This window comes from Gracilinanus agilis, chromosome 6, assembly GCF_016433145.1.
Source record: "Gracilinanus agilis isolate LMUSP501 chromosome 6, AgileGrace, whole genome shotgun sequence".
In the NCBI taxonomy this organism is placed as follows: Eukaryota; Metazoa; Chordata; class Mammalia; order Didelphimorphia; family Didelphidae; genus Gracilinanus; species Gracilinanus agilis.
The window spans coordinates 212906704-212932166 of record NC_058135.1 but is presented as its reverse complement, the minus strand read 5'-3'; the positions used below and the strand labels follow the sequence as shown (position 1 = coordinate 212932166).

Below are 25463 nucleotides of genomic sequence, written 5' to 3'. Positions count from 1 at the left end.
AAAGATCTCTTGAAGGAAATAGTCTAGGAGCTCAACCTAGACCCTAGACCCAAAAAGCAAAGGGGGAGGTAATAACATTCTAAGCATGAGGTACAAAAAGCCATCTGGCTAGGGCAACGTGGTAGGAGATAGAGCATCTCATTTTGGCTGAAAGACGAGGAGTTTTTGAACTTCTGACAGAGTGTCACTCAGAGAAGAAAGATGTGCTGCCCACAGTCATGGGACTAAGAACTGGCCAAAGCGGTTCTCTGGGAATGGCTTTAATGCTGTGACATAACACAAACCGAGGCTCTAGTACAAGGTCACATCATAAGTTCACATCCTAATGATTCCATTGAAACTCCAGGCCCAATTGCCATCCATGAACTCCTGCAACCATGGCACACTGACGTCCTGCTTGTGGCAGGCAGAATCACCTTAGATGACTGAAGGGCATCAGAACCAAAAGGGATGCTAAAGGATGAAATTGGGGCTGATGACAGCCCCTGAAGTCATCGACCTCTAGGGGTGAAGTACTTTTGGTTTTGAGTAAAAGGATAGCATACGGGCACCTACTTTATATAAGGCAACTACAAATGGCAATACTATATGATAAATGCTTTAGAGAGCTGCAAAATAGAAGTGTTGGATGAGGTCTTAGGGAGAAGGATCTGGGGGTGGTGGGGGAAGGATCAGAGCAGGCTCAAGGAAGAGGCAGTCTCTGAGTTTGCCTTTAAAAGATGGGTAGGGACTCAAAAGGAATCAGCTTGACCAAGATGGTGAGGTGTGAGAAAACATAGGCTGTGATCTGAGGCACAGAAAACAGCCCAATTTGGCTGGTCAGTAACAAGATGGGCATGGAGAGGAGAAATGGGCAAGGAGGCCAGAAAGACAAGGAGGCATTGGGTTGAAGAAGGCCTTGAATGCCAGGCAGAAGAATTTGCATGTTCTTCAGAAAACAACAGGAAAGTACTAAGGATTTTTTGAGCAGAGGAAAGACATGCTTGGATATAGCATATACTCAAATATTATAGACAGAGAAAGTTAGTTCCAGAAAGGACTTGAGGTCATATGCTCAAAAGAGTATAAAGAGAAATCCATTTTCTCTTTGTAGAACTCATAGCAGGAGAGGGAAACAGAGGATGAGAGTGGGATGGGGACAGAAAATAGAACAAAGCTGAGTGCCAAAGTCATCAGGGACTAGATTTGCTCCTGAGGAAGAGAGAAGAATTACTCAGAATTGATTCACAACATTTACCGTGGGACAACCTGAGCTGCCACACTAATGTACTTTAAAAAAAAGAAAGAAAAGGAACGCCTGATTATAGTCATTGTGCAACCAAAAAGAAATAGCATTCTAATAGCTTTAAAATGTCATTAGATTGTATTATTTTGCATTTGATTTTCTAAGGAACCAGTTTCAGCCTCCCAAGAGGAGCTCTCCTACTCTCATTCCAGAAGTTTCATAAATTTCATAACAACAAGGTCCTGATTGGTATGAACAATGAATCTCCTAAAATGGTTGTGAGTATTTGAATTCACAATTTATAATTATGCTAGATATGGTAGATGGTTATAGTCTAATGGAAATATGTAGTAAGAATTCAAATAATGCGATCCCTTTAGGGTTTCACTTTTTGAAATAATCTGGACCTAACTGTAATCAGGCAAACATGTTTTATATGACTTTACTTGTATATAATGGGTATTATACTGCTTGCCTTCACAAGGAATATGGTAGGGGTTTGATGAATGGAAAGAACTTGGAACTCATCATTTTAAAAAATAAATTAATTTTTAAAAAGGACAACAAATCTTACAGCTAGAAGGGACATCAGAGCCCATCTATTTCAACCCCTTTATTTTAGAGAAGAGGTAGCTAGATGGTAAAGTGGATAGAGGGTTAGACTTAGAATCAAGGAGACCTCAGTTCAAATCCTTCTTCAGATAAGTACTACCTGTGTGATCTTGGGCAAATCACCTGACCTCTTGGTGCCTCAGTTTCCTCATCAGTAACATGAGGATATATATAATAGTATATATAATGATAATATCTATACGAAATAGGGATATACTAAATCTCCTAGGGCTGTTGGGAGCATCAAATGAAAGAATATGGATATGAAAAACCCCTTGTAATTCTTAAAGCACTGTACAAATACTACCAGGAAGACACCAAGGCCCAGGAAGGGGAAGCACAAGGTATAGTCACAGACTAAAGTGGTGAAGGGGAATGGGAATGGGATAACACTTAGGAAATGTCTTGATGCTCATTTGTAAAATGAGGGGGTTGGATAAGATCACTAAGGTTCCTTCCAGCTTTGCTGTTCTCTGCTCTAAGGGCCCTTCCATCCTTTACACTTTCTGTCTCAGGGGCCTTTCCAGCTCTGACATTGGCTGGTCAAGGGATTCTAAGCAAACTTGATGGTCTTAGCCCATTAAAGGCTTTGCCATGAATGGCAACCTGGCTGTTGCTGGGTGCACATAAAGCTGAAGTGTGTGAAGTCCCTCTGATGGCATCTGTCTTCCCTCCCCTCCCGAAGAGGAGGCTAAGTTATTATGGTGTAGGTGGGATGAGACTTGTGGAATTGCACTGACTGTTTAATAATGCTTTTCCTACAAGTCCCAAGAAAGAATGGAGGAGGAATTTTTTTAAAACAAGCATTTTGGCAGCAATTTGGACTAGGTGCCCATTGTGCTCAGTGCTACACAATGAACATTTAAAAAGGCACCGGGGAGGTGGCGGCTGTCTTTTTGAAAACACGTACACTGCTGTGGATTCTCAGAGTGGAGTCAGTGAAGCTCAGCGCTGCCCTGCAGAGAGAAGCAGCCTGGCGTATTGGAAGGAGCAACCCATGAGCAAACAGGAGGTCTGGGTTCACAAGGCAGCCTCTGCAGAGAAAATTCAAAGTGAAGTGGGCAAGTCACACCCTCCATGGAACTGGGTTTTCTCAGCTTAAAAGGGGAGGGCTAGACTTAATGGTCTCTCAGGTCCCTTCTTATTCTGAAGTTCTTATAGAAGGATCATGGTTGACTGTGGTCTAACTCCTAGGTCATTTAGCAATATGATTTGCCCTGTGGCTGGCAAAAAGGGTATTCATTATATTGGGAGGCAGCCAAGTGGCTCAGTGGATAAGGCAACAGGCCTGAAGTCAGGAAGATCCGAGTTCAAATCTGGCCTTAGTCATTTACTAGCTATGCAACACTCAACAAGTCACTTAAACCTGTTTGCCTCAGTTTTCTCACCTGCAAAATGAATGAAAGAAGAAAATGGCAAACCACTCTAGTACCTTTGCCAAGAGAACCCCATGGACAGCATGGACATGCTATGGTCTGTGAGGTCTCAAGGAGTTGGGCAAGATTGAACTAGTGAGCAACAGTTATTGTACAGAAGTGAGAGAGCCCTCCAGGGCCCTCCCTTCCCTTTGTCACTACATTGCTCTATGATCTTATCCAAACCCCTGGGCCTCCACTGTAAAATGAAGGGGATGGAAGTCCCCACTATCTCTAAAAATCAGTGACCAGGACTAGGAAGCTGATCCTCTGAGCTGGTCAGAGCACACCTGGGATTCACTTCTGGATGTCATCAGCTTGGAGAACAACCAGGAGAATGACGAGATTACTGAAAGATCTAATATGAAAAGTGGTAAAGGAATTGGGGGTTATTTTTCCTAGAGAAAATAAACCCTTTGAAGGCAGGGGTTGCTTCACTTTTGTTCTCCATACATTGCCTCCTCTCTCCTGGCACAATGTCTTGTACATGAGAGACTCATAAATGTCCAGAGAGCAGAATGGTTGGACTTGAGATGTGGAGGCACAGTGAGCTTCTGGTGCAGAAATTCTACCAACACAAGATGGCACTTCTGCTGCTATCAGGGTGTTAGAGAGTTTTCCAAGGGAGAACTAAGTGATTCGCCCAGGATCACAGAGCAAGTATGTGTCAGAGTTGAGACCTGAACCCAAGTCTTCTTAGCCTTGAGTTCAGCTCAGTGCCAATCTGTGACTTGGTTCAATAAATGTCATTGTTGATCAAATTGCCTTGAGGAGAATGAGGTACTATCTTTAGTTCTTTGAAAGGCTATTGCATGGAATAAGGATTAGATCTATTCTTGGTTCCACTAAGCAGAAATAGGAACACTGGGTAAGAGCTGAAAAAAAGCAAATTTAGATTTGAACAAAGGAAAAGTTTCCCTAAAATTAGTTATCAAAAAGGAGAAGGGACTGCCCTGGGAGATTATAGGGAATCCCCCTTCCATGGAGCTAACTCTTCATGCAAAGGGTGATGAGCACATCTCAGGTAGGTTGTAGGAAAGTCTGGTTCAAGTATGTGTTGGATGAGATGGACTCAGAAATTCAAGCATTTTTGGTAGGAAACCTTTTTACAATCCTTGCTATAGCCTTCCCCTCTGATCTGTATGCATCTTGTACACAAATGCCTCCTTATTTACAGGACTCTCCCTTTAGAGAGTCCCTCATGGGCAGGGAATATTTCTGCATTTCAGCCTGTCCCTAATGCTTAGGGCCTGACACAAAAGAAGCTGATAATAAATGCTTGTTGCCTAATTTGCCTGTTGCTTCCAACTGAGGTTCTATGAGTCTAATAAAGATCCACACCAAAGGCAAAGAAATTATAATTCATCTGGGCAATTTCATGAGTCCCTGACCACCAAACCTATGTTGACAAAATAGAAAATGGTCAAAAAAAAATTGAAGGCATGGTTGACTGTGGTCTAACTACTAGGTCATTTAGCAATGTGATTTGTCCTGTGGCTGCCAAAAGGGTACTAGTTGTATTGTGAAGCAGCTAAGTGGCTTGGTGGATTGAGCAGGCTTGAAGTTAAGGAGACCTGAGTTCAAATATGACCTCAGTCATGTACTAGCTGTGTGACTGGGCAAGTCACTTAACCCTGTTTGCCTCATTTTTCTCATCTGCTAAATGAGTTAAAGAAAATGGCAGTATCCAATCTCAATCTCTCTTCCCCCTCCCCCAGCAATTTGCCTAAGTTCTCTTGGATGTTCAATTTTTTTAAATTGAATTCAGTAAAAAGGACTTCATTACATAGACAGCCTGTGTCAAAATCTCTGTCTTGGAGAAGGGACAGCAAATAATTTTGTATGCTATAAAGCTCTGTGATGGTAATTATAATCATTATAACAGAAGAAGTAGTTCATCTTTTTGTAGCGTGGGCCTGTTTTTGGATGGAGTGTTGTGCTGTGGGGGCTCTAGGAAAGGTTAAGATTGACCAGGTAAAATGAACTACTATGATTGCTTTTAATTATCCCACACCATCTGGAGAAGTCTGTCCCTAAAGTTGTCATGCTACCAGACAATGAAGTATCAGTTCCATCTGTTATATTTCAAAGAAAGTACTTTTTAGTTCTCCTTCTACCTGTTCCCCAAAAACACTTAGCACGGCTTATAACTGTTCTGTATGAGGTTCAGAGAAAGAAATGAAGAGCCCAGCTGGAAGGGCTGTAGAGCACCCCCTCTACCAGCCCATCCCGTTGTACAGAGGGGCAAAACAGGGAGTGAGCAAGGAGGGCAAGTGATGTGTGTAAGAGCTCAGATCAAACACTAAGACTTTAACCTTGAAAATGAAGCTATACACTTATTCAACAGGTCAGCTCCAAAAGCATCTAGGGACCCGCTCTATATAAAGCCCCTGTTCACACACAGTAAGAGGCCGTGTTGGTGGCTAGTGCTCTGGAGTGCTCTAAAACCCTGACTTACACTTCAAGGCATCTGGCCATATTGTCAGAGACCCTTCTGGGGCTGGCCAGGCCTCAAGTCTCAGTTCTCGTGCTCACTAGCTGTGTGACTGGGGGTCACTCCCTTCATTTCTCTGACTCTCGTTTTCCTCATAAATGGTGACATCTGTACTACTTGCCAGGCAGGATGATTGCGAAGAAGGCATTGAGGAAATTAAAAAGGAAAATTTCAACATTTTATATCTTCCTCTACACCAAAGTACAAGTAGGCACTGAATAAAGACAATTTAATGATGATGATGATAAAATTGCTTCATAAACCTTAATGATTATATTAAATTACATACACTGAATTACTGCCTTGGGTGGCTCTTTAGAGGTTTACAAAGCGCCTTCATTTCTGTTATCAACATTAGCTAACTGGCTGAGATGCCACATTAACAATCACATGTACACGGCACATTGACCAAGTCTTGGGTCACCAGTCTGCTGCTTTGGCAAGTCACAGATGTCGTTAGAGCTGTTGGTGAATCAATAAATGGGGTCCAGCACCCACCTTTCTACCTGCTCCATAATCTCCCGTAGGAATGAACAGAGGAGCATATTTTATTTTAACACATTCATCCATTTGGATGGAAGCTTCTACATGATATACAGACATACGTTATACATGTGTATGTGTGCATATATTTTTAGATTTTGCATATATACACATTTCTCATGTACATGTATTTAATTAGATTTCTCATACATGGGAATATATATAGATCTCATAGATTTATTTCCATGCACACATTCATGTATGTACATATGTATCTATCCATACATGTGTGTATGCAAACACACTTGTGCATATATACACATACAGATAAGAAACATGAGGAAATTTAATTATCATTTATGTGCAAGATATGAGATATACACATATATGAGAAATCAAAATAAGCACATATACATTTATAATATACATATTTTATATTAATAGCTATCTTTTAAGCAAATGTTTACTATAATATGTATATACATTGCAATGTGTATAAACAGTAATACACTTTTAAGGAAATGAAATAAAAATTAAAATAAAACCTAAATGTTAGAATGTAGAGCTCAGTCAATCTGTGGCCGTTTAGTATAAGGGCAAATAGCCCTATATATATTAACTAGCATTTATTTATACAGGATTTTAAGATTTGCAAGGTACTTTACTATGTTATCTTATTTGATTTTCACAGTTGTATAAAGTTAGTGTCATTGTAATCCTGATTTAACATTTGTGGAAACTGGGAATTTCATTTGATCTTCACAGCTCTGCAAGGTAGATGCTTCTATTATCATCCTAATTTTACAGATAAGGAAACTGAGGCAGGGAGAAATTAAATGACTTGCCCAGGATTACACATTCAGTATGTGTCAGAGATAGGACCTACATCAGAAAAGAAGCTCTTGTCTCACAAACAGAAGGTTAACAATCAACTCTGAAAAGATTACTTAGGAATTAAGAGAAGAATGTTTAACCATTTCATCCAATAAATTCAAAAAGGTGTTGTATGAGTCATCCAGGTCCCAAAGAGCCTAAACCAGAAGGAAATTAAGGGCTCCACAACTGTCAAATACTGTTAAAATGCTAAAGCTGGAGGTTATAATTGGACTTGTCAGAGATGTAGTCATACAACCGGAGGAAATAGGGCTTTCGGAGGCCAGAATTCTCAGTAAAGTGGTATTTGTATCAGATGCAGATCATGCCTATTGGCTTGCTCAGTCACCATGATGTACACGTTAATGAATGAAATACAAAGGGATTGATTGGATACCCTCAAAAGGGCGCTGCAAGTAAAATGGGAAGACAGAAGTGATACCCATCCAGGTTCCTGTATTAGGAAATTCAAAAAGTACTTTTACCACGTGAACGAAAGTATCACTTTAGGATTTAATTTTTTTTTTCAGAAAAGACTTATGCCTTTTGTTAGTGCCCCCTGAACAAAATACTCTTTTGATTACACTGTGATTTGTAAGGTTGTATTTATTATTTCTGCCTTGTACCATTTATTTGCAATATCTCTTTGTCCTAAAACATAGACAAATTTTGGGAAAAATTCTACATGGTTCTAAGAAAAATGTGGTTTTAAAGGCTGAGGTAGCTGAGAAAAATAAAGGCCCATTTCCCAACCTTTCAGTATGAGGTCAAATCCCTTACAAACTGGTGGGGGAGGAGTGGGTAGATAGAAAGTGAAGAGAATGTCAGGCCTGAAGTCGGGAGGACTTGAGTTCAAATCTGGCCTCAGACACTTTCTTAGCTGTGCAATCCTGGGCAAGTCCTTTATCCCATTTGCTTAGTTTTTGTCCTTCTGTCTTAGAGTTGTTACTAAGCCAGAAAATAAGGGTTAAAAACAAAAAAAAACAAATTGGTGGGGAAAGATATATGGTAAGGAAAGACCAAGGATTTGAATGTGTAAGGCTGACCACACAGCAATGAAACAGATTTCCTTCCACAAACCACAAAGGAAACTAGTCTTATTACTTCACATTCAAAACCGAAACACCATGTTCCCTCTGCAATGGTTTACTTCTATTACATTTTTCTAGAGATTAAGGTGTCAGACATTGGTTCAGAGAGGTTCCGTCCTCAGAAAGAAATTTATTAGATAAACATTTTGATTCTAAAATCTTCCATCATTATGTCCTTTGACGACTATGAGCCTCTCCGGTACACAAGCCTCTGCTTACCCTGTTCCAGAGTTCAATTGCTGTGCCTATCCTTCTTCCTCCATTGCCTATCCCACCAGCTGAAGTTCTCTTAATTACCCTTTAAGAACCTAACAGGATGCTCTCTCCTCCCAGAAGGCATTTTCCCTGTCCTTCCCCTCCTCTCTGTTCCTGCTGTCACTACTCTGGTCCAGGTGCTCATTATGCCACCTCTACAGATGACTACAATCGCCTCCCAACAGGCCTTCCCACCTCCACTCTCTCCATCCTATCCCTCCCTGGCAGAAGAGTTTCTAATGCATATGTCTGTTCACGTCACTTCTCTGTTCAACATTTTTTTTTTTTATGATTCCCTACTATGGCACTGGACTTTCAGTCAAGAAGACCCTAGTTCGAAATCTGTCTCAGACACTTATTAGTCGTGTGACCCTGGGCAAGATATTTCACCTCTATCAGCCTCAGTTTCCTCTTTTGTACAATGGGGATAATAGTAGCACCTAAAGCACAGGGTTGTTCTAAGTCTCAAATGAGTGAATATATATAAAGTGTTTTGCAATTATTATCATTACCAAATAAAATGACAACTTCTTAGGCTCACATACAACGGCTCCCTATCATCTAGCAGGAAGCTGAGGCCCAAAGTGGAAAAGGGAAAAAGAGCACTGAATTTCAATTTTAAAGGTGTGAGGTCAAGCTCCAGCCCTGCTTTCTACCTACCTGTGTAAACCTGTATAAGAAGTCACATAACTGCTCTGACTTTGGTTTTATCATTAAAAAAAAAAAAAAAAAGGAAGAAATTGAACTGGATGATCTTCAAGCTCTCTTATCTCACTCTAATTTCTTTGAGCCTATTTCAAATGACCATCCCCATCCAGTTGGGCTAACTTGTTTAACACATTCAATACTGTTCCTGCAAAGCTCATCTCTAATCCATCAATAATGTCCCCTTGTCCCTGAATCTTCCCCTTCTCTGAAACTGAAATTAAAAACAAAAAACAAAAATCTAACTGAAAATCACTGGCATGATAATGGGCAATGGAAGGGATCCAGTATCCTCTTGTTCAGGGCAGGAATCCTGCTTATAGTTTCTGCCATAAAGCTTTTTCTGATGAAGGAAGGAGAAAATATTCTCCAAGGTTCCTTTAAACTCTAAACAATTCGATTCCCTGGTCTTGATCACAGTACAGAGCTAGTTCTTAAGAACAGAAGAATTTGCTTAAGCAATTGCTAATAACAATGACTGAGGCTACAGAACTAAGCAGGATTTTAGGTATCCACGTGAGTGCAAGAATTTTTAAAGGGACACAACTGAATTCAATTGGCCAAGGCTTGCTTGAATCATTTTTATCTCAATCAATAAGAGGTTACCATGACCAGAGGCTTTTAGCATCAAAGGATATAGTCTTCTTTTATCAAAATAAAAAGGTTCTTTTCCACATAACAACCCTGAGACAACAATTCATGAGAACCAGATGATAAATAACAAGCTACATAAAGAAGAGTGGCCAAAATTCAATCTGATAATTTCCTTCGGAGAAAACCAAAATTTGAATTCATCTCAAAAGGAAAGAGACTATCTTTGGTGAGATTCTGATGCTAAAACCAGAGAATTTCTTCTTACCGATAGTGGGCCCAAACAGGAGGGAATTAATATGACCTTAATTTTGCATAATGCTTACAGAAATCTTTTTATTGATAATAAGTATATGAGGTGCTAGAGCTACAAGTACAAAGATTAAAACAAATCCTGCTAGTAATAATCTTACAATGGACTCTACTGAGAAAAGAAGTACATACCAAAATACATGCCATACGAATGTAAAATTAATGAATATGAACTCAGTAGTTAAATACAAGGTAGCTTAGAAGGAAGGGTACTAGCAGTTGGGGGATTATGGTAGAGAGGGTTATTAAGAAGAAAGGGCTTGAATTGCATCAAAAAGGAAAAGAAGGACCATATGAGGCAGAGGGAAAGAGAGAAGTCATCTGAGGCATGGAAGGAAGGTTAGGACATGGAGGTAGGAGATGGAGGATCTGAGTTAAAAACAGAGGGGAAGGCCAACTTGGCTGGAATGCAGAGTGTGGGAAGGGGAGTAATATCTAACTATCTAAAAAGACAGGAAAGGTAGGTTGGTGCCAGATTGTGTAGGATTTTCAAAAGTAAACAAGTTAGTTTATATTTTATCCTAGAGGCAAAGAGGAAGCTGCTAGAGCGAATTTAGAAGGGGAGTCATATGGCCATCTCTGCATTTAAGGGAAACTGCTTTGGCCAGCAGTGTAGAGGACAGACTGGCCTGGTGAGAGGCCCTGGTGAGGCAGGGAGGCTAGTTAGGAAGGTTTGGGGAAAATCGGGGCAATCATTAATGAGGACCTGATCTAAGTTATGTGAGTGAAAAGGAATTGGGTGCAAGAGCTGTTATTCATATTATCTCATTCCAGCCTCATGGTAACACAGAGAGGGAGTTAAACCATTTATTCTCACCATTAGATCACAGGTTTTAGACCTCAGAGATTTAACTGCGTGCCCAATAGGAAAGTCTGCTAAATTATAATCTTCAGTTTCTCTATAAAATAGAACAGAGACCTGCAGTAGCTACTTGCCAAAGTTGTGTGGCTCAGATAAAATCATGTATATGAGGTATTTTTAAAATCTCTGAGTCCTTTGGAGCTGTGGGTTATCACTATCATTCTCATCCAGTCCACCCTTCATCAAAAGGGAAAATGCTTTGCCAAAGGTAGCCTTGCTGGCAGAAAGACAGGTAGGATTCAGACTTGGGTCTCAGACTCCAAATTCAGTACACTTTCCATTTTTACAGATCATATCATGCCTCAGAGAAGTTAAGGCCATACGAGGCTCCCTTTCAATCAAGCTCCACCAATATTCAGGGTGTCTCAAAAGTCTTGGTGAAGTTTTAAGCTCACATATCACAATTACTCTTCCAGAGAAAAGTAGGTCTTAAGTGCAAGGCAGTATGATCTGACTCAAGCCAGCCCACCAGAGTCCTTGAACTTAACCATTCAAAAGGTTACTCCTTTGAATTAGAAGTAGGTTTTCTAGAGGCTCAAAGTTCATATTATAGAAGGTAAAGTTATCTTGGTGGCTTTTAAAGAGTACTTTCAAATATGTCAACAGATTTGGGTCTGAATCCTAACTCTGCTGTTTGCCACCTGTGGAACCCTAGTCAAATCCCTGTCCTCCTGCGAGCCTCAGTTTCCTCATCTGTAAGTTCATTTCTGCACTCAGTAACACTGGCATGGGCTAATTTGTCAAATTAGCTAACTATCACTCTACCATGCAGAGAGGAAGGTTCATAAAATACATTTTCATAAGAGAAAGTTAGAAGAGAAAATTTCAAAGTAAGGGAACAAGCTTAATATTTTAAAAAATAGCTTAAAAGCAGTGTTTTTCTATCTCTTCTTACCATTTTTCTCCACCCTCTCTTGGCTAGTTGGACGCCTAGCAGTAGCTGAAGGTGGTGAGGATGGGCCATCTCCTGACAGAGGCCCATGCCTCTGATCCTTAGCTTCTTCACTTGGCTCTGAAGAGGCAGCTGCATTGAGCTGGGACCGTCCATGTTGTGGATGGAGGTGAGATGGACTTGGTGGAGATGCGTCTGGCTCCATGCTACCTGAAACAAACAAACAGGTTTGTCAAGGCAGGACAAAATTACAGTCTTCCAATCCCCTATTCCAGTGATGGGCAGAAGTGATTAGGGAACTGCTTAAAGTAGTGATGGACAAACTATGGCCTGGATCTGGCCCATGGAGAATAGATTGCCCATCACTGCCCTATTCTGTTTTTTCCCCTTTCTTAAAAACACACACACACACACACACACAAAAAAAATATTTATGACAATCAAACTAAACTCATTTGTAAAAAAAAGAAAGGCAACTGAATTTAGAATTACAGATTCTCAGATTAAACCAGTGAATCAACAATGTTTTACTAAGCATTTACTTTGTGCTCAGCACTGTGCTATCTGTTGGGAGTACAAAGAAAAGGAAAACCATTCTCCAACCTCTTGGATCGCCTATTCTAATGGAACCAACAAACAACCCTGTGTAGACAAGATAGAGACAGCTAGGTGATTCAGTGGATAGAGTTTTAGGCCTGGAGTCAGGAAGACGCATATTCCTCAGCTGAACTTTGGCCTCATAACATTTATTAGCTGGGTAACCCTGGGTAAGTCACTTAACTCTGTTTGCCTCAGTTTCCTCATTTGTAAGATGAGCTGGAGAAAGAAATGGCAACCTCAAGTGGATTCACAAAGCTTGGACATAACTGAAAAAAACAACTGAACAACAACTAAAAATAGATGGGCATCTCATAAGGAAGACACTAACAGGAGGAAGGAGACTAAAAAGGCTTCTTGCAGAAGGTGGAATTTGAGCTGAGTCTTGTTCTTGAAGTAAGCCAGGAGAAAAAACATTCTAGAGAAGAGGGACAGACTGTGAAAAGGCATGAAGTCTTGAGATAAGAAGGTCATGTACAAGAAGGCCAGTGTTGCTAGACTGTCAAATATATGAAGAGAAGTAAATGATAAAGAGACTGGAAAGGGAGGAAGAATCCAGGTTGTGAAGCACTTGAAAAGCCAAAGAGGGGATTTTATATTTAATTAGAGATTCACTAGAATTTATTGAATTGGAATGGGGATGAGGATGGCATGTGTGCTTAGGAAGACCACTTTGGAAATTGAGTGGAAGGTAGGTTAGAGCGAAGGGAAGATTTCAGGCAAGAAAAATCAACTAGAAGGTGACTACAATAATCCAGAAGAGAGATGATGAGGGTCTACACCCAGGGTGGCTGGCAGGTGGGAGTACAAAGAAGAGAACGCAAATGAGATATGTACTGAAAAGAGAAATGACAAGATTTCACAGCAGATCAGAAACATAGGGTGGGCAAAAGTGAGGAGCAGAAGATGCCAACAAACTGCTCACCTTACAGACAAGAAAGATGGTACCGTCAACAGGGGACGGTTTGAGGGGTGGGGTGGGAAATGAACTGCTTTAGATGCTATTCCTTTAATAATAGTAGCCTTCCTTATTTTGATTTTCCTCCATTTTACCTATGTGACCCTATGTGCTGTTCACATGTTATCTTCCCCAACAGACTGTGGGCTCCTTGAGGGCAGGAGCTGGTTTTTTCACATTTGGGGGGGGGTATCCTGAGCTGTCTGCCAAGCACATAGTAGATGCTTATTAAATTGTTTATTGACTGACACGTGTTGAATTGGAAATGACTACGGAGGACATGCAAGAATCAAACTGAGGTCTTCTAAATCTAAAGTCAGTATCCTTTATATCACAGCCTGATATAAAATCACATAGAAGGTAAGAACTCAAGCCAAGACTGGACACCAGGTCCTCTGATTCTAAGCCAAAGGCACATTCTTCCATTCTACCATATTGCCATGATATTTAGTCACCCAATAAGAGTTTCTACCACAATACAGAAGCTCGATCTACTTCCATCAGTCTTTGAAACTTCCAATAGGAATTACCCTCATTCAAATTTATCCCATTTTATGGAACCACCATGCAAATTAGATCATTTAAAGTTAGAAAATATTACTACTACCACCACTACCTCTATCAACAACTATGGAAATAACTCATAGGGACAAAGTAATTTATTTTTATTTTTAAAAATGACCCTTGGGGCAGCTGGGTAGCTCAGTGGAGTGAGAGTCAGGCCTAGAGACAGGAGGTCCTAGGTTCAAACCCGGCCTCAGCCACTTCCCAGCTGTGTGACCCTGGGCAAGTCACTTGACCCCCATTGCCCACCCTTACCAATCTTCCACCTATGAGACAATACACCGAAGTACAAGGGTTAAAAAAAAAAATTAAAAAAAAAATGACCCTTACCTTCTGTCTTAGAATGGATACTAGATCTCAGTTCCAAAATAGAAGGGTGGTAAAGGCCAGGTAATTGGGGTTGTGACTTGCTCATGGTCACACTGCTGGAAAGTGTCTAGCCAAATTTGAACCCAGGGTCTCCCATCTCCAGATCTGGCTCTCAATCCACCAAACCACCTTGCTACCCCTTTGGTATTCTAAGACAGAAGAGCAATAAGGGCTAGGCAATCAGAGTTAAGTGACTTGCTGAGGACTTCCTAGCAAACACCTAGGAAGATGTTAGAGGTTGAATTTGAATGCAGGTCCTCCCAACTTCAGGACTGGCACTTTATCCACTGTACTGTGTATCTTGCCCCCGTAATATTTTTTAAAAGAACCATTTGGAACATCAATCTTGAAAGTCAAACCTGGATGCTGAGGAAAGAAGCTATTCACAACCTTTAAATGGATTCAAATCCTGAAAGAATGTCAGCCACACAGAGAAGCAACTTCTGCAGAAACTGATGTTAAACTATATTTACTAACCAGAGAAATCCAGAAAACACGCACCCAGCTGTTTAGAAGATAAAAATAAGCAATGAGAATACCTCAGTAGTGTACTGTCACTGCCCACCCAGGCAAAGACAACTGGTGATGATCATAGGAAATGGATCGTGTCTGATGCCCCATGAAATCAGAAGACATGGATTTCTGTCCCCTTCTTTTAATTGTGTGAACTTGTAGAACTGATTTCCTCTCTCTCACTTGTAGAGGTAACAGTGCCATGGGTACAAGATTAGCTTTGGAGGGAGGACAATGCAAGTCATTTCACATCAGTGTTGCAGCCAATTCTAAGACCATGGTGGTGTGTAAATTCCTTGTGAGTGACCCAGGAATTGAACTCAAATTCTCTGTTTCCAAATCCAACACTCTTTCCAGTGTAACACACAGTCTCTTGGGGATAGGAGATGGGCTGGGTAAATAGGAAGGGTGGAGACAAAGTTTCAAGTACAGAGAACAGTCTAATCTGGCTGGGATGTTAGCTAAACAGTACATAACATTTAGACAAAAACTGCTCAAAAATTATTTTTCTAAAGAGGCAGGAATCTTCAGAATGTTAATTTCACAAATAAAGGAGAATATTAAAGTTTTTTAATACCCTGAGAATCTGGCACCCCTAAAATATATGCTCTAAGAAGGTTAAGACTGTTTTATTTTTGTTATCTCCCTTGGCACATACCATGGCACACTGCCATGTATTTTGCAATTTTTTGAAAGAAATTTATTTTGTATTTTGCTTTAGAAAATTAAAAATAGAATTATAAGAAGGGGTCACCAGTCTACCTTAAAGAGATCTATAACACACAAAAGATTAAGAATCCTTCGACTAATGTAATGGACTTTGCTACTAGAAGCAATGCAACAATCCAGGACACTCCTGAAGGACTTATGAGAAAGAATGCTAACCAAGTGAGAGAAAGAACTATGAGAGTAGAAATGCAAAAGCAAAACATATGACATCACTTATCACATGTATATATGGGATTGTGATTTGGGTTTTAGGCCTTAAAAATTGCTCTATAGCAAAAATGAATAATATGGAAATTAGTATCAAATGAAAACATTTGTACAACCCAGTGGGATTGCTTGTTGGCTCTGGAGGGGGGGAATAGGGAAGAGGTGAGGGAAAGAAAATATATCATGTAAACATGGAAAACCACTTTAAAAATAACTGGAAAATGAGGGTATGTCCTTCAATTGGGGAATGGCTGAACAAATTGTGGTATATGTTGGTGATGGAATACTATTGTGCTCAAAGGAATAATAAACTGGAGGAATTCCATGTGAACTGGAAAGACCTCCAGGAACTGATGCAGAGTGAAAGGAGCAGAGCCAGAAGAACATTGTACACAGAGACTGATACACTGTGGTAAAATAGAATGTAATGGACTTCTGTACCAGCAGCAATGCAATGATCCAGGACAATGCTGAGGGACTTATGGAAAAGAACGCTACCCACATTCAGAGGAAGAACTACACAGGAGTGGAAACAGAAGAAAAACAACTGCTTGAACACATGGGTTGAGGCGGACATGATTGGGGATGTAGACTCGAAACTACCACACCAATAGAACTATCAACAATTTGGAAATAGGTCTTGATCAAGGACACATGTTAAAACCAGTAGAAATGTGCATCAGCCATGGGGGGGAGAGCTTGGGGGATGAAGGGGAAAGTAAGAGCATGAATTATGTAACCATGTTAACTTTTCTAAAAAACAAATATTAATAAATGTTTTAAAAAATAAGTAAATAAATAATTTTTTTTAATTTTAAAATTAAAAATATAAAAAGAATCCTTGGACTAGGTGACTTTCTAGTCTCTTTCAACTTTAAAATATCACAAACTTAAACCACTTACAAATAATTTTCCTAGTATCATGCTCTTCGTACTGAGGCCAATTATATCAGCCCCTTCGTTCAAGGAGGGTAAAGAGAATTACACACAGCACCCTAGTGACTAATGAACATCCATAAGCATGAGTCTTGACTCCAAAGGAATCTTAACAACCCCTGAATTTATGTTTATTTGACCTATTTACATCCTAAGATTGTTTGAGTTTGGTCAGCCTAGGCTGGAACACCCAGCTCTCTTTGTGTTTTCAGTATAAACCCCCCCACCCCACCCCCAGTCCTAACATCTGTGGGCCAAATGATACCAGCTGGAAAACTGCAAATCACCCATGCTCATGTGGGCTTCATTCTCCTGGAGGAGATCACTATAAGATCACTCAGGCTCACTTTAAGGCAGGAATGCATATAATCCTATATTAGTGAACATGTTCACATAGTCACACTAAGGATTTTAAAAAGTCTCCCCAAATCTCAAAACCTACTATACTCCCCTACTAAAAAACCATGCAAAGTCCTTTTAATGACTAATGCCTAAAAAGCGAACTCCTTAGCCTTCTGAAAATCTGGCTCCAATCCATTTTTCTAAACTTAACTGCATGTTTGTTACCCTTAATAAATCTACTTCTGGTACGGTTAAGAACTTCTGATTTGGTCTAAACCTCTTATTTTACAAATGAGGAAACTGAGACCAAAAGAGGAATTGCAACTTATTCAAGGTATCAAAGAAGAATTAGAGAGGAGTGAGAACAATGATGCAAACAAAATAATAATGATGGTAACTGATAATGATAGTAATCATTTATATATAGCTCTTATTCTGTGCCAGGGACAGTACTAATTTTATTTTATACAATATTTTTATATATAGAAATATAGAAATAATATATATAATATAGTTAAGTATATTTTATATTATAATTTACAAAATTATCGTATTTGATTCTCACAATAACCCTGGGAAATTGATGCTATTATTATTCCCCATCTTACAGATGAGGAAAATGAAGCAAACAGAAGTTAAATAAATGACTTGCCCCTGACAGGCAAACTCAGAAAAAAAAAAAAGTATGTTTATGTTAACCCTGAGTAAACTAGAATACATTATCAGGGCCTTCCCATTATGCATCTTATTTACATTTTTATTCCCATGAAAAAGTGTAATGTTTTAGATACTATAACATATACTTAAGTTTGTTTTCTTTTTAAATTAAATTGTTGAGTCATTGTGATGTAGTGGAAAAAGCACAGGGCTTGGAATCTCAGTAGAAAAAAGTACCACATGTATACTTTAGTATATTATTAGGTACAGTATGATGGGACAAAGAAGAGATCTGGCCCCATTCCTCTAGAAAAATTTGGAAATAATATGACCTTCATTTAAGGCATCTGGGAAAACAAAGGTGGTAGCACCCAGGTTAAGCCTTGAAAAAAATAACATATGTTCCTTTGGAAAGTACCTTGGAGTCAGAAGGCCCAGGTTCAAATCCTGCCTCTGACACTGACCAATTGTATGATCCTTTTCCTGGGCTAAAGTTCTCTTATCTGTAAAAAGAGGGGATTGGACTACCAGTTTCTAACTTCCTTTTCAATTCTAGAACTTTCCTCTCAGGACAGGAAAGGAATATATTCCCAACATGGCGGCAAGAAGGTAGCACAGAACATAGTATGGTGGATTCAGAATCTAGAAGACATGAGTACAAATACCACATCAAATACTTACTAACTGTATGATCCTAGCTGAGTCACTTAAACTCTCTCAAACTGAGCTTTCTCATCTATAAAGTGGAGATAATAACAGCACCTACATTTCAGGGTTACTGTGAGGATGAAGAGAGATATCTTTTTTAAAGAAACAAAGCTCTGCAAATCTTAAAGCTCTATTTTTATCTGATTCAGGAATATAAATGTAGGAGGAGTAGGAAATTAATAAACATTTATGAAACACCAATTATATGTCAGGTGACATACTAAGCTCTACAGATATGAAAACAGCAAGAGATAGGTCCTACCCTCTAAATTGCTCAACGGGAGAATGGCCATTTGCTTTCCCTGTCAGCTTGATTTTTCTTTAAGTTCTTATTTATGGTTAATTTCTTTGTGTTTAGTCTCTTTTAAAATAAGGAACATGAACAACAAAAAAAGTAAGTGAGGCTAATCACAGATTCCAGAGGTGTGGGCAGTTAATGCAGTCTACAATATAATCTAACAAGTGAGCTTAGGTGAACTCTTAGAAGATCTGTGATTTGTTTGGTGCTAGTATCCTCTCCATCAAGGAAGTTTACCTCTCACTCTGCTTGCCTTACTAGATAAGACTTGAAATGCCACAGAAATCCTGGCTGAAGATATATTCATGAGCCAAACTAGTGAGACAGAAATGCTGTCTATAACCAGGTCAGTATTAGTCAGAGAGGCAAAGGGGCAAACATTTTTTCAGGAAACCAACAGACATACTTTCATTTGAATATAAAGAATAACATTCCCCAGGATACTAGCTAAAGAAATCCATATATTCTCAAAGATTCTGTCTAGGATTTTATGTTCCCTTTTCCCTAGGGAGATATCACCTTGCTTTCTAACGTTTTTATGCAATTATCAGTTTCTCTGTTTTTACAACATAAGGAGTACTCACAAACACAAATCTCATTAGAGGGTCAAGAAATAAAAGGATTCATTTCAGAGAATCACTTGTGTTAGCTCATTTTTTAAGTTCAGAGGGTCCTTCCAATTAATAAGACACTGGACTTGTACTCTGATCTCTGACTTGTTTCTCTACAAGAAAAGGTTATCCTGTCCTTCCTCAATCTGAGTTACTTATTTTTGCCCTCTAGTATTAAGAGCTTAGGCGAAGGACAAGACAGGAGAGTTAACAGCAAATGGAACTCACTCACAGGGAACCAAAAATGAGACCCTTAGAATGCAAGAACAGGAAAAAGTTTTCAAGGCCATCTAGTCCAATCTCTTCATTTTACACAGGGTGAAACTACCCTAACTTAGTAAAAGGCCAAGCGTGCATGATAAAATAAGGGAGAGGTAGTATGGAAGAAAGGAGAAAACCTCACTGATTTGCAGTCAGAGGACCTGGTTTTAAACTCTGGTTCTGCTATGTAATAATTCTGTGGCTTTAAACAAGGCCCTTAACCTCTTCAGGTCTTGGTTTCTTCTTCTGTGAAGTTTATGATCCTATGAACTGCAGGAATGGTCTAAAAGGGGGCATGTATTGACAAAAGAGGATTTTCTAATCATAGAAATAGGTATTTATAGCTAGAAGGGACTGTGGGGATCATCTGGGAAACTGAGACCCAGGGAGAGGTTACCCAAGGTAACAGGTAGCCAGTGGTAGAGACTGGACATAAACCCACTAAATCCTAAAACAGGGCTTTCAACTGCATCATGATGCCCGGTCACTCCCCCTCCCCCACCAAAACAGAAGCTTTATCATGGAAAAAAATCAACCCAATGAAACCTAAACCATTACTGACAAAGCAGGAATAGAACCAAGCAATACTTGAGCATGTTTCTAACCCACATTTCTGTTCCAGGGCCCAATATATTAGTTTAGGTAGGAACACAAAACAGTTTAGCTTCAGGTCAAAAAGAACACCCAGGAAAAATATGAAAAGGAGACACAGGCTGGGCAGGGGAGAAAGCTCTGGTAACATTATATTTATTAGGTTAAGTTTAATGCTGGTGGAAGGGATAACTTAAAAATAAGGAGACTGGAAAGATATATAATATTTTCATCTATCAATATAACTTCCTCTGGTACTGTTTACAGGATTCAGAGCTAGTTAAATTTTGGATCACTGGGTCCTTCATTTTACAGATTCAGAAACTGATACTTTTTCTTATTCTCCCTTCTGGAAAAGTCAGCATCAATTTTCAATAACAATTTTTTGTGTCTACTATATGTCAGGTACTGTGCTAAGTGCTAGAGATAAAAAAAAGAAGCAAAAGATAGTCACTGCCCTCATGGAGCTTACAATTTAATGAGGAAGACAAATGCAAATGAAAACATAGGAAGCAAGCTATATTCAGGATAAATAGGAAATAATGAATAGAGGGGTTATCTTGGAATTACTTTAATTTCTAAGAAGCTTGGGGAGGGGCAGGGAGATGATGAATGTACTTTTCTTTTACCCAGAAGCATTCTCTTGGGTCCCCTAAGGACCTACTGCTGTGATTTTCAGTCTCTAAGTTGAAATTAAGATAGCTACCAGTTTTCTAAACAGGTTTCCCACTTGTCCTTTACTAGGGCCGGCATTATTTCCAAGACAAGGAGCAATCCCCTTTGTGACACTCACTCAGGTACAGACAAGGGTGTGGAGGTTAAAGGGCTGAGAGGCTCAAGGAAGGTATGGGAGAAAGCCCTTCCAACTTAGTCTGCAAAAATCTGACCTAAGGCTAACCTCACAGCTGGAAAGAAATTAAGAGAAGAGTTTCCTGAACACTAGAGACATAACTAGCTCCAAGAGTGCTGAGGATGTTTTGGAGAAGGGATGCACAGACCTAGGAGACATTACTGCTCTTTCTCCCACCCCATTAGCTGCCAGGAACACAAACTTGCATACCTCTGGCATAGACACAGACCAGAAACATTGGCGGGCTTTACCCGGAGAAAATGCCCTTAGTAGGTAAGGGTCACGGGCGGATGCAATTCCTAAACCCCGACCTAACAGTCAAAGAGTGACCTGAGCATCCCTGGCAGAACATCTGCAAAACGAAGGGGTTCGATTCAAAAAGCATTTTATTAAGCACCTATTAGGTGCCAGGAAGGCACTGTGCTGGGTACTGGGGATACAAAGTGATATTTAATGTCACTTCCAAATCTAATTCTATGACCCTGGAAACATTCCTGGAAGGGGGCCGGGCTTGAGGTAAACTGTGCTGGACTAGAAGTCAGCCCACGGTGAGTTCGAATTCTGGTCTCCCAGCTTAACTAGCTGTGGCTGCCGGCACCTCTCAATCACCTCTCCAACCCTCGGTTTCCTCATCTGTAAAGTGGAGGTAAACATTAGTCCACTTCCTACCTCACGGGGTTATTGGGAGGCGAGAGCCTTGTAAATCATGAAAGCATTATAGAAAAAGAAATAACTGGTGCTACTTCAGTAAGCCCATACTACGAAGTGCCCCTCACGACCATTTTCTTCTTTTCTTGTAGGACGAAACTTACCCAACCCTGCGGGAGGAGTCAATCCTCCAGCGAAGCCCCGCTATCCCGCCGGCCGCGAGGATTTGGCCCGGCAGAGCGCCGAGCTGGTACTGCGTGCGTCCGTTCGTCCGGCCGCACGCAGCCCGGGCCCCGGCCCCGGCCCCCGGGAGAAAGTAGCAGGATCAGCAACTGGAGTAGACAACGCGATAGCAGAAAGCAGACTGGCTGGCGGGCAGGCGGGCCGCACAATCTACCTTGGTGCTCCCGAGACCCCGCCCCTGCCCGTCTCAAAGCTCCATTCAGAGTCCGTCTTTGGAACGCTGCAACAGGGTGCCGCGTGCCGAGAGGCCGGATCCGTCCGTCAGTCACTGAAAGTCCCGTCCCCCGCCCACTGCCTCTACCACTCAGTGGCCAGCGCTCCAGAGAGCTCAGGAAGCCTGAGTCAGCGCCTAACAAAAGTTTCTGATTCGTCGCCCAGGTTTCTTTATGGCTCCTCCCTCCACGTTGCTTCCATGGCAGGGGTTGGCTGAGAGTTGGGAGCTGGAAGAAATCTTAGAGATTGTTTAGTTCTGCCTAGAGGTCCAGTGTGCAAGCTGGTGGCCTAATGACTTGCTCTGCCAGGAGGTACCTAGGCTCTGTCTCCTTTACGTTTCCGGGTACCATTTTCCTTGTCTGTAAGATAGGGGGTTTGAACAGCTGACCGCTAAGATCCCTTGCTGAAGCAGCTCGCTCTTGTATTCTAAATTTTTTTGAACCGACGTTATAATCTAGACTAAAGGTTAGATGAAGGCTTCTTTATAGCCAGTCATTTCTTATTCATTGCAAAAATAGCTCCAAGTCCTAAGCTATTCCATGAATCTCTCCTGCTTTCTTCTTATCAAACTCCGGAAAAGTACATAATCCTAGTCAGTTTAATTATTCAGAACTATACACCCATCTCTGGGAACTGTGGAATTCTCCACCTAATGCCTCTCTTTTCTTACCAGTATTTTCTAGATTCTTCCTCTGGGTTCAGATCTGAGCTCTACTATTAACTCTGTGACTTTGGGCAAATCAGTTCTTTGGACCTCAGTTTCCACCTCAGAAAAATGAAAGTATAGTCATTCGCTATATCGCAATTCACTTATTGGGTCTTCATTGTATCGCGAGTTTAATAAAAAGTAACAGTTTTGAAGGAAAAGGATTGCTTTTTCTAGAGAAATATTTTTATCTTCTTGGAAGAGTCTAAGCCCCAAAATAGTCCTATGAGTCTATAAGGGGCTGAATGTGACCCTATATGAGAGAGATTTCACGGGTTTGTTAGCATGTTGCTCTAGTAGCAACTTCAAGTTTAGGTTGTTTGTTGTTTTCAAAGCAAACCTATGATAGCATGGGGTGATATCTTAACTTGTGTATGAATTTCTAAGAGGGAAAATTATGAGATTGGCTGTAAATGAACAATTTTATTAAATCAAAAGTAGTAAGGGAAAAAGATGGAAAAAAAGGAGAGAGAGATATAGGTTACTTTCCTTATTGCTCCATTTAGCTTGCTATTCTGTGGCCACCATTGGGGGCCCCTAGCTACACTCACGGGGAAGTCCAGCCAGCAACAAATATGGAAGAAGAGAGAGAAATCTGCTTTTGCCTCAGTTTATCAAACCTTTTCACCACCAACTAATTCTCAAACATCACTTCTCTGGCCAGTTGTGACTTTCTATTTTGCCTTGGCCACCCAGGAGGGCAGTGCAGGGGACATCCACCCTTCCCCGTCTCATGATCTTTTGACTCTATTGCTACCTTTTTCTGTCTGCCATTTTATCCTCGTGACTCAATCCATTCAATGATTTCCTTCACATAATCCTCACCTCCAGGTTAAGTTCAGGCTCATGCCAGGTATGTAGGTAGCTGTGCAACCCCATAAAGGGGGGAGGGTAAATTTCCTTGACACAGATTGGATTTAAGTGAGGCAGAATTACACAAAGTCAACAGTCACTCTCTCTTTCAGAGTTGTTGAAGTCCAATAGCAAGTCAGAATAACTGGCAATGGCCCAGGATACAGCAGATAACCTTGGCATCTTCATCAAGTTTGGGTATCTTCTCAGGGGCAGCTAAGAGGCTCTATGACTTCTTTGTGTGTTTCTATATCTTTTCCCTAGCTCCTCTTGATATTTTTCGATTTTTTACATTTTTATGAGATTAAAATAAAGATTGGCCTGTACTTGGGATTACCCATATAGCAGATGGGAACTTGTTACCTGCATCTAGGGAAACCTAGATATAATCTATGAAATTAATATATTCAGAGACTTTCCTGAAGTACCATGGTAGAGCAATGAAAGAGGAATTTTACCCTTTTTTGTGTTAGATTCTCAGAATTATACTTATTTCATGTGAGTCCAGAGTCTTTGTGTTCCCTAAATCAAGGATTATATGAGATACAATCAACTCTTCCTCCCATTCAATTTTTGGCCCAGATCCCATTTATTTTTGGCCCAATATCTATATTTATATACTTATTAATAAGTTATCAATACATAGTCTGGACAATAAGAAGTCTTCATCAACTTGATCCTGATGTTTAGAGAATTGAGCTTGATTCTTTTGAGTTATTTGTTGTTTGTTCAGTCATGTCAAACTTACCAAGGACACTGGAGTCGTTTGACATTTCATTTTCCAACTCATTTTACAGATGAGGAAATCAAGGCAAGAAGCATTAAGTAAGTTGCCCAAGGTCATACGGCTACTAAGTGTTTGAAACCAGTTTGAACACAAGTTTTTCTGACTCTAGGTCTGGTGCTGTATCCACTGGAACATAAAGCTGTTCTTTATATTTTAATGATTAGAGATTCCATATAGAAGATCTTGAAGGGTTCTAAGATTTATGCAGTCAATACAGTTTGCTCTAAAAACAGGAACTAATATTTTCCATTTGGATTCTGTGTTGGATATCTCACCAACAGTGGCAAATATCTTTGATAAGCATCATCCTCCTTATTTTATATATCATTTGATATTAATAATCAATTGGTTGTTAAAAGAAGTTATCTATTTTTACATTTGTCAAACATTATTGATTGATTTTGACACAGGCATGGTGGGCACTTACACGAAGAACAAACAGATGTGGATTTCTAGTGAATTGACTGGTGAATTGTGATCTCATTTGGATTTTTTTCCCTGTAAGATTTCTTCTTTTGCAAAATCCGAGACAGGTGTTGATAGCAAGTTTAGTGATGTCTTCATGATGGTTGTGTATAGTTCCTATAGAGTAAGTATCCATCAACTGATTAGCACAGTAGGAGGAGATTGTAGCTGCCTCCCACCTGTGCTGGAATCCACAACATCTGTCCCCAGAAACAAGCTGGGCTAGCTGAACTCTGGAATGTAGACAAATATGGCCTGATGCCTTTTACACATTATACTCAAGTGGATTTTCTGTCTTTGTTACCTGAAGACATACAGGAAGAACAGCATGTGCCATAGACACTAGCAGAACTAAGGAAAGTGTAAGTTAACCCCCAGGACTCCCCAAATTCCATCTGGAACCATTATGAGAAAGGGAGATATAGTGCAGACTTGAGACAATTGGGGGGTTATCTTTGCCCATAGTTGGATGGATCTGAGACCCAGCTGGACCCAGCACTTTTGGCAAGGATATAAAAAGCAGTTTTCAGGACTTTAGCAAAAGGGAA

General features: G+C 40.2%; 1 protein-coding gene across 2 annotated transcripts in view; it reads right to left on the bottom strand.

Moving 5' to 3' along the window:
• The window catches only part of WFS1 (wolframin ER transmembrane glycoprotein), a 48159-nt gene extending 26186 nt beyond the window's left edge, over positions 1–21973 (bottom strand). The window contains exons 1-2 of one of the 2 annotated variants that reach the window (XM_044680771.1): positions 21814–21973; positions 11814–12020 (exon numbers count right to left, since the gene is read on the bottom strand). In XM_044680771.1, coding sequence (XP_044536706.1) covers positions 11814–12015 — 202 coding nt within the window. In that variant the 5' untranslated portion in view covers positions 12016–12020; positions 21814–21973. The remainder of the gene's footprint in view (positions 1–11813; positions 12021–21813) is intronic. The other variant, XM_044680772.1, reaches the window with a different exon arrangement.
• Positions 21974–25463: the final 3490 nt, after the last annotated feature.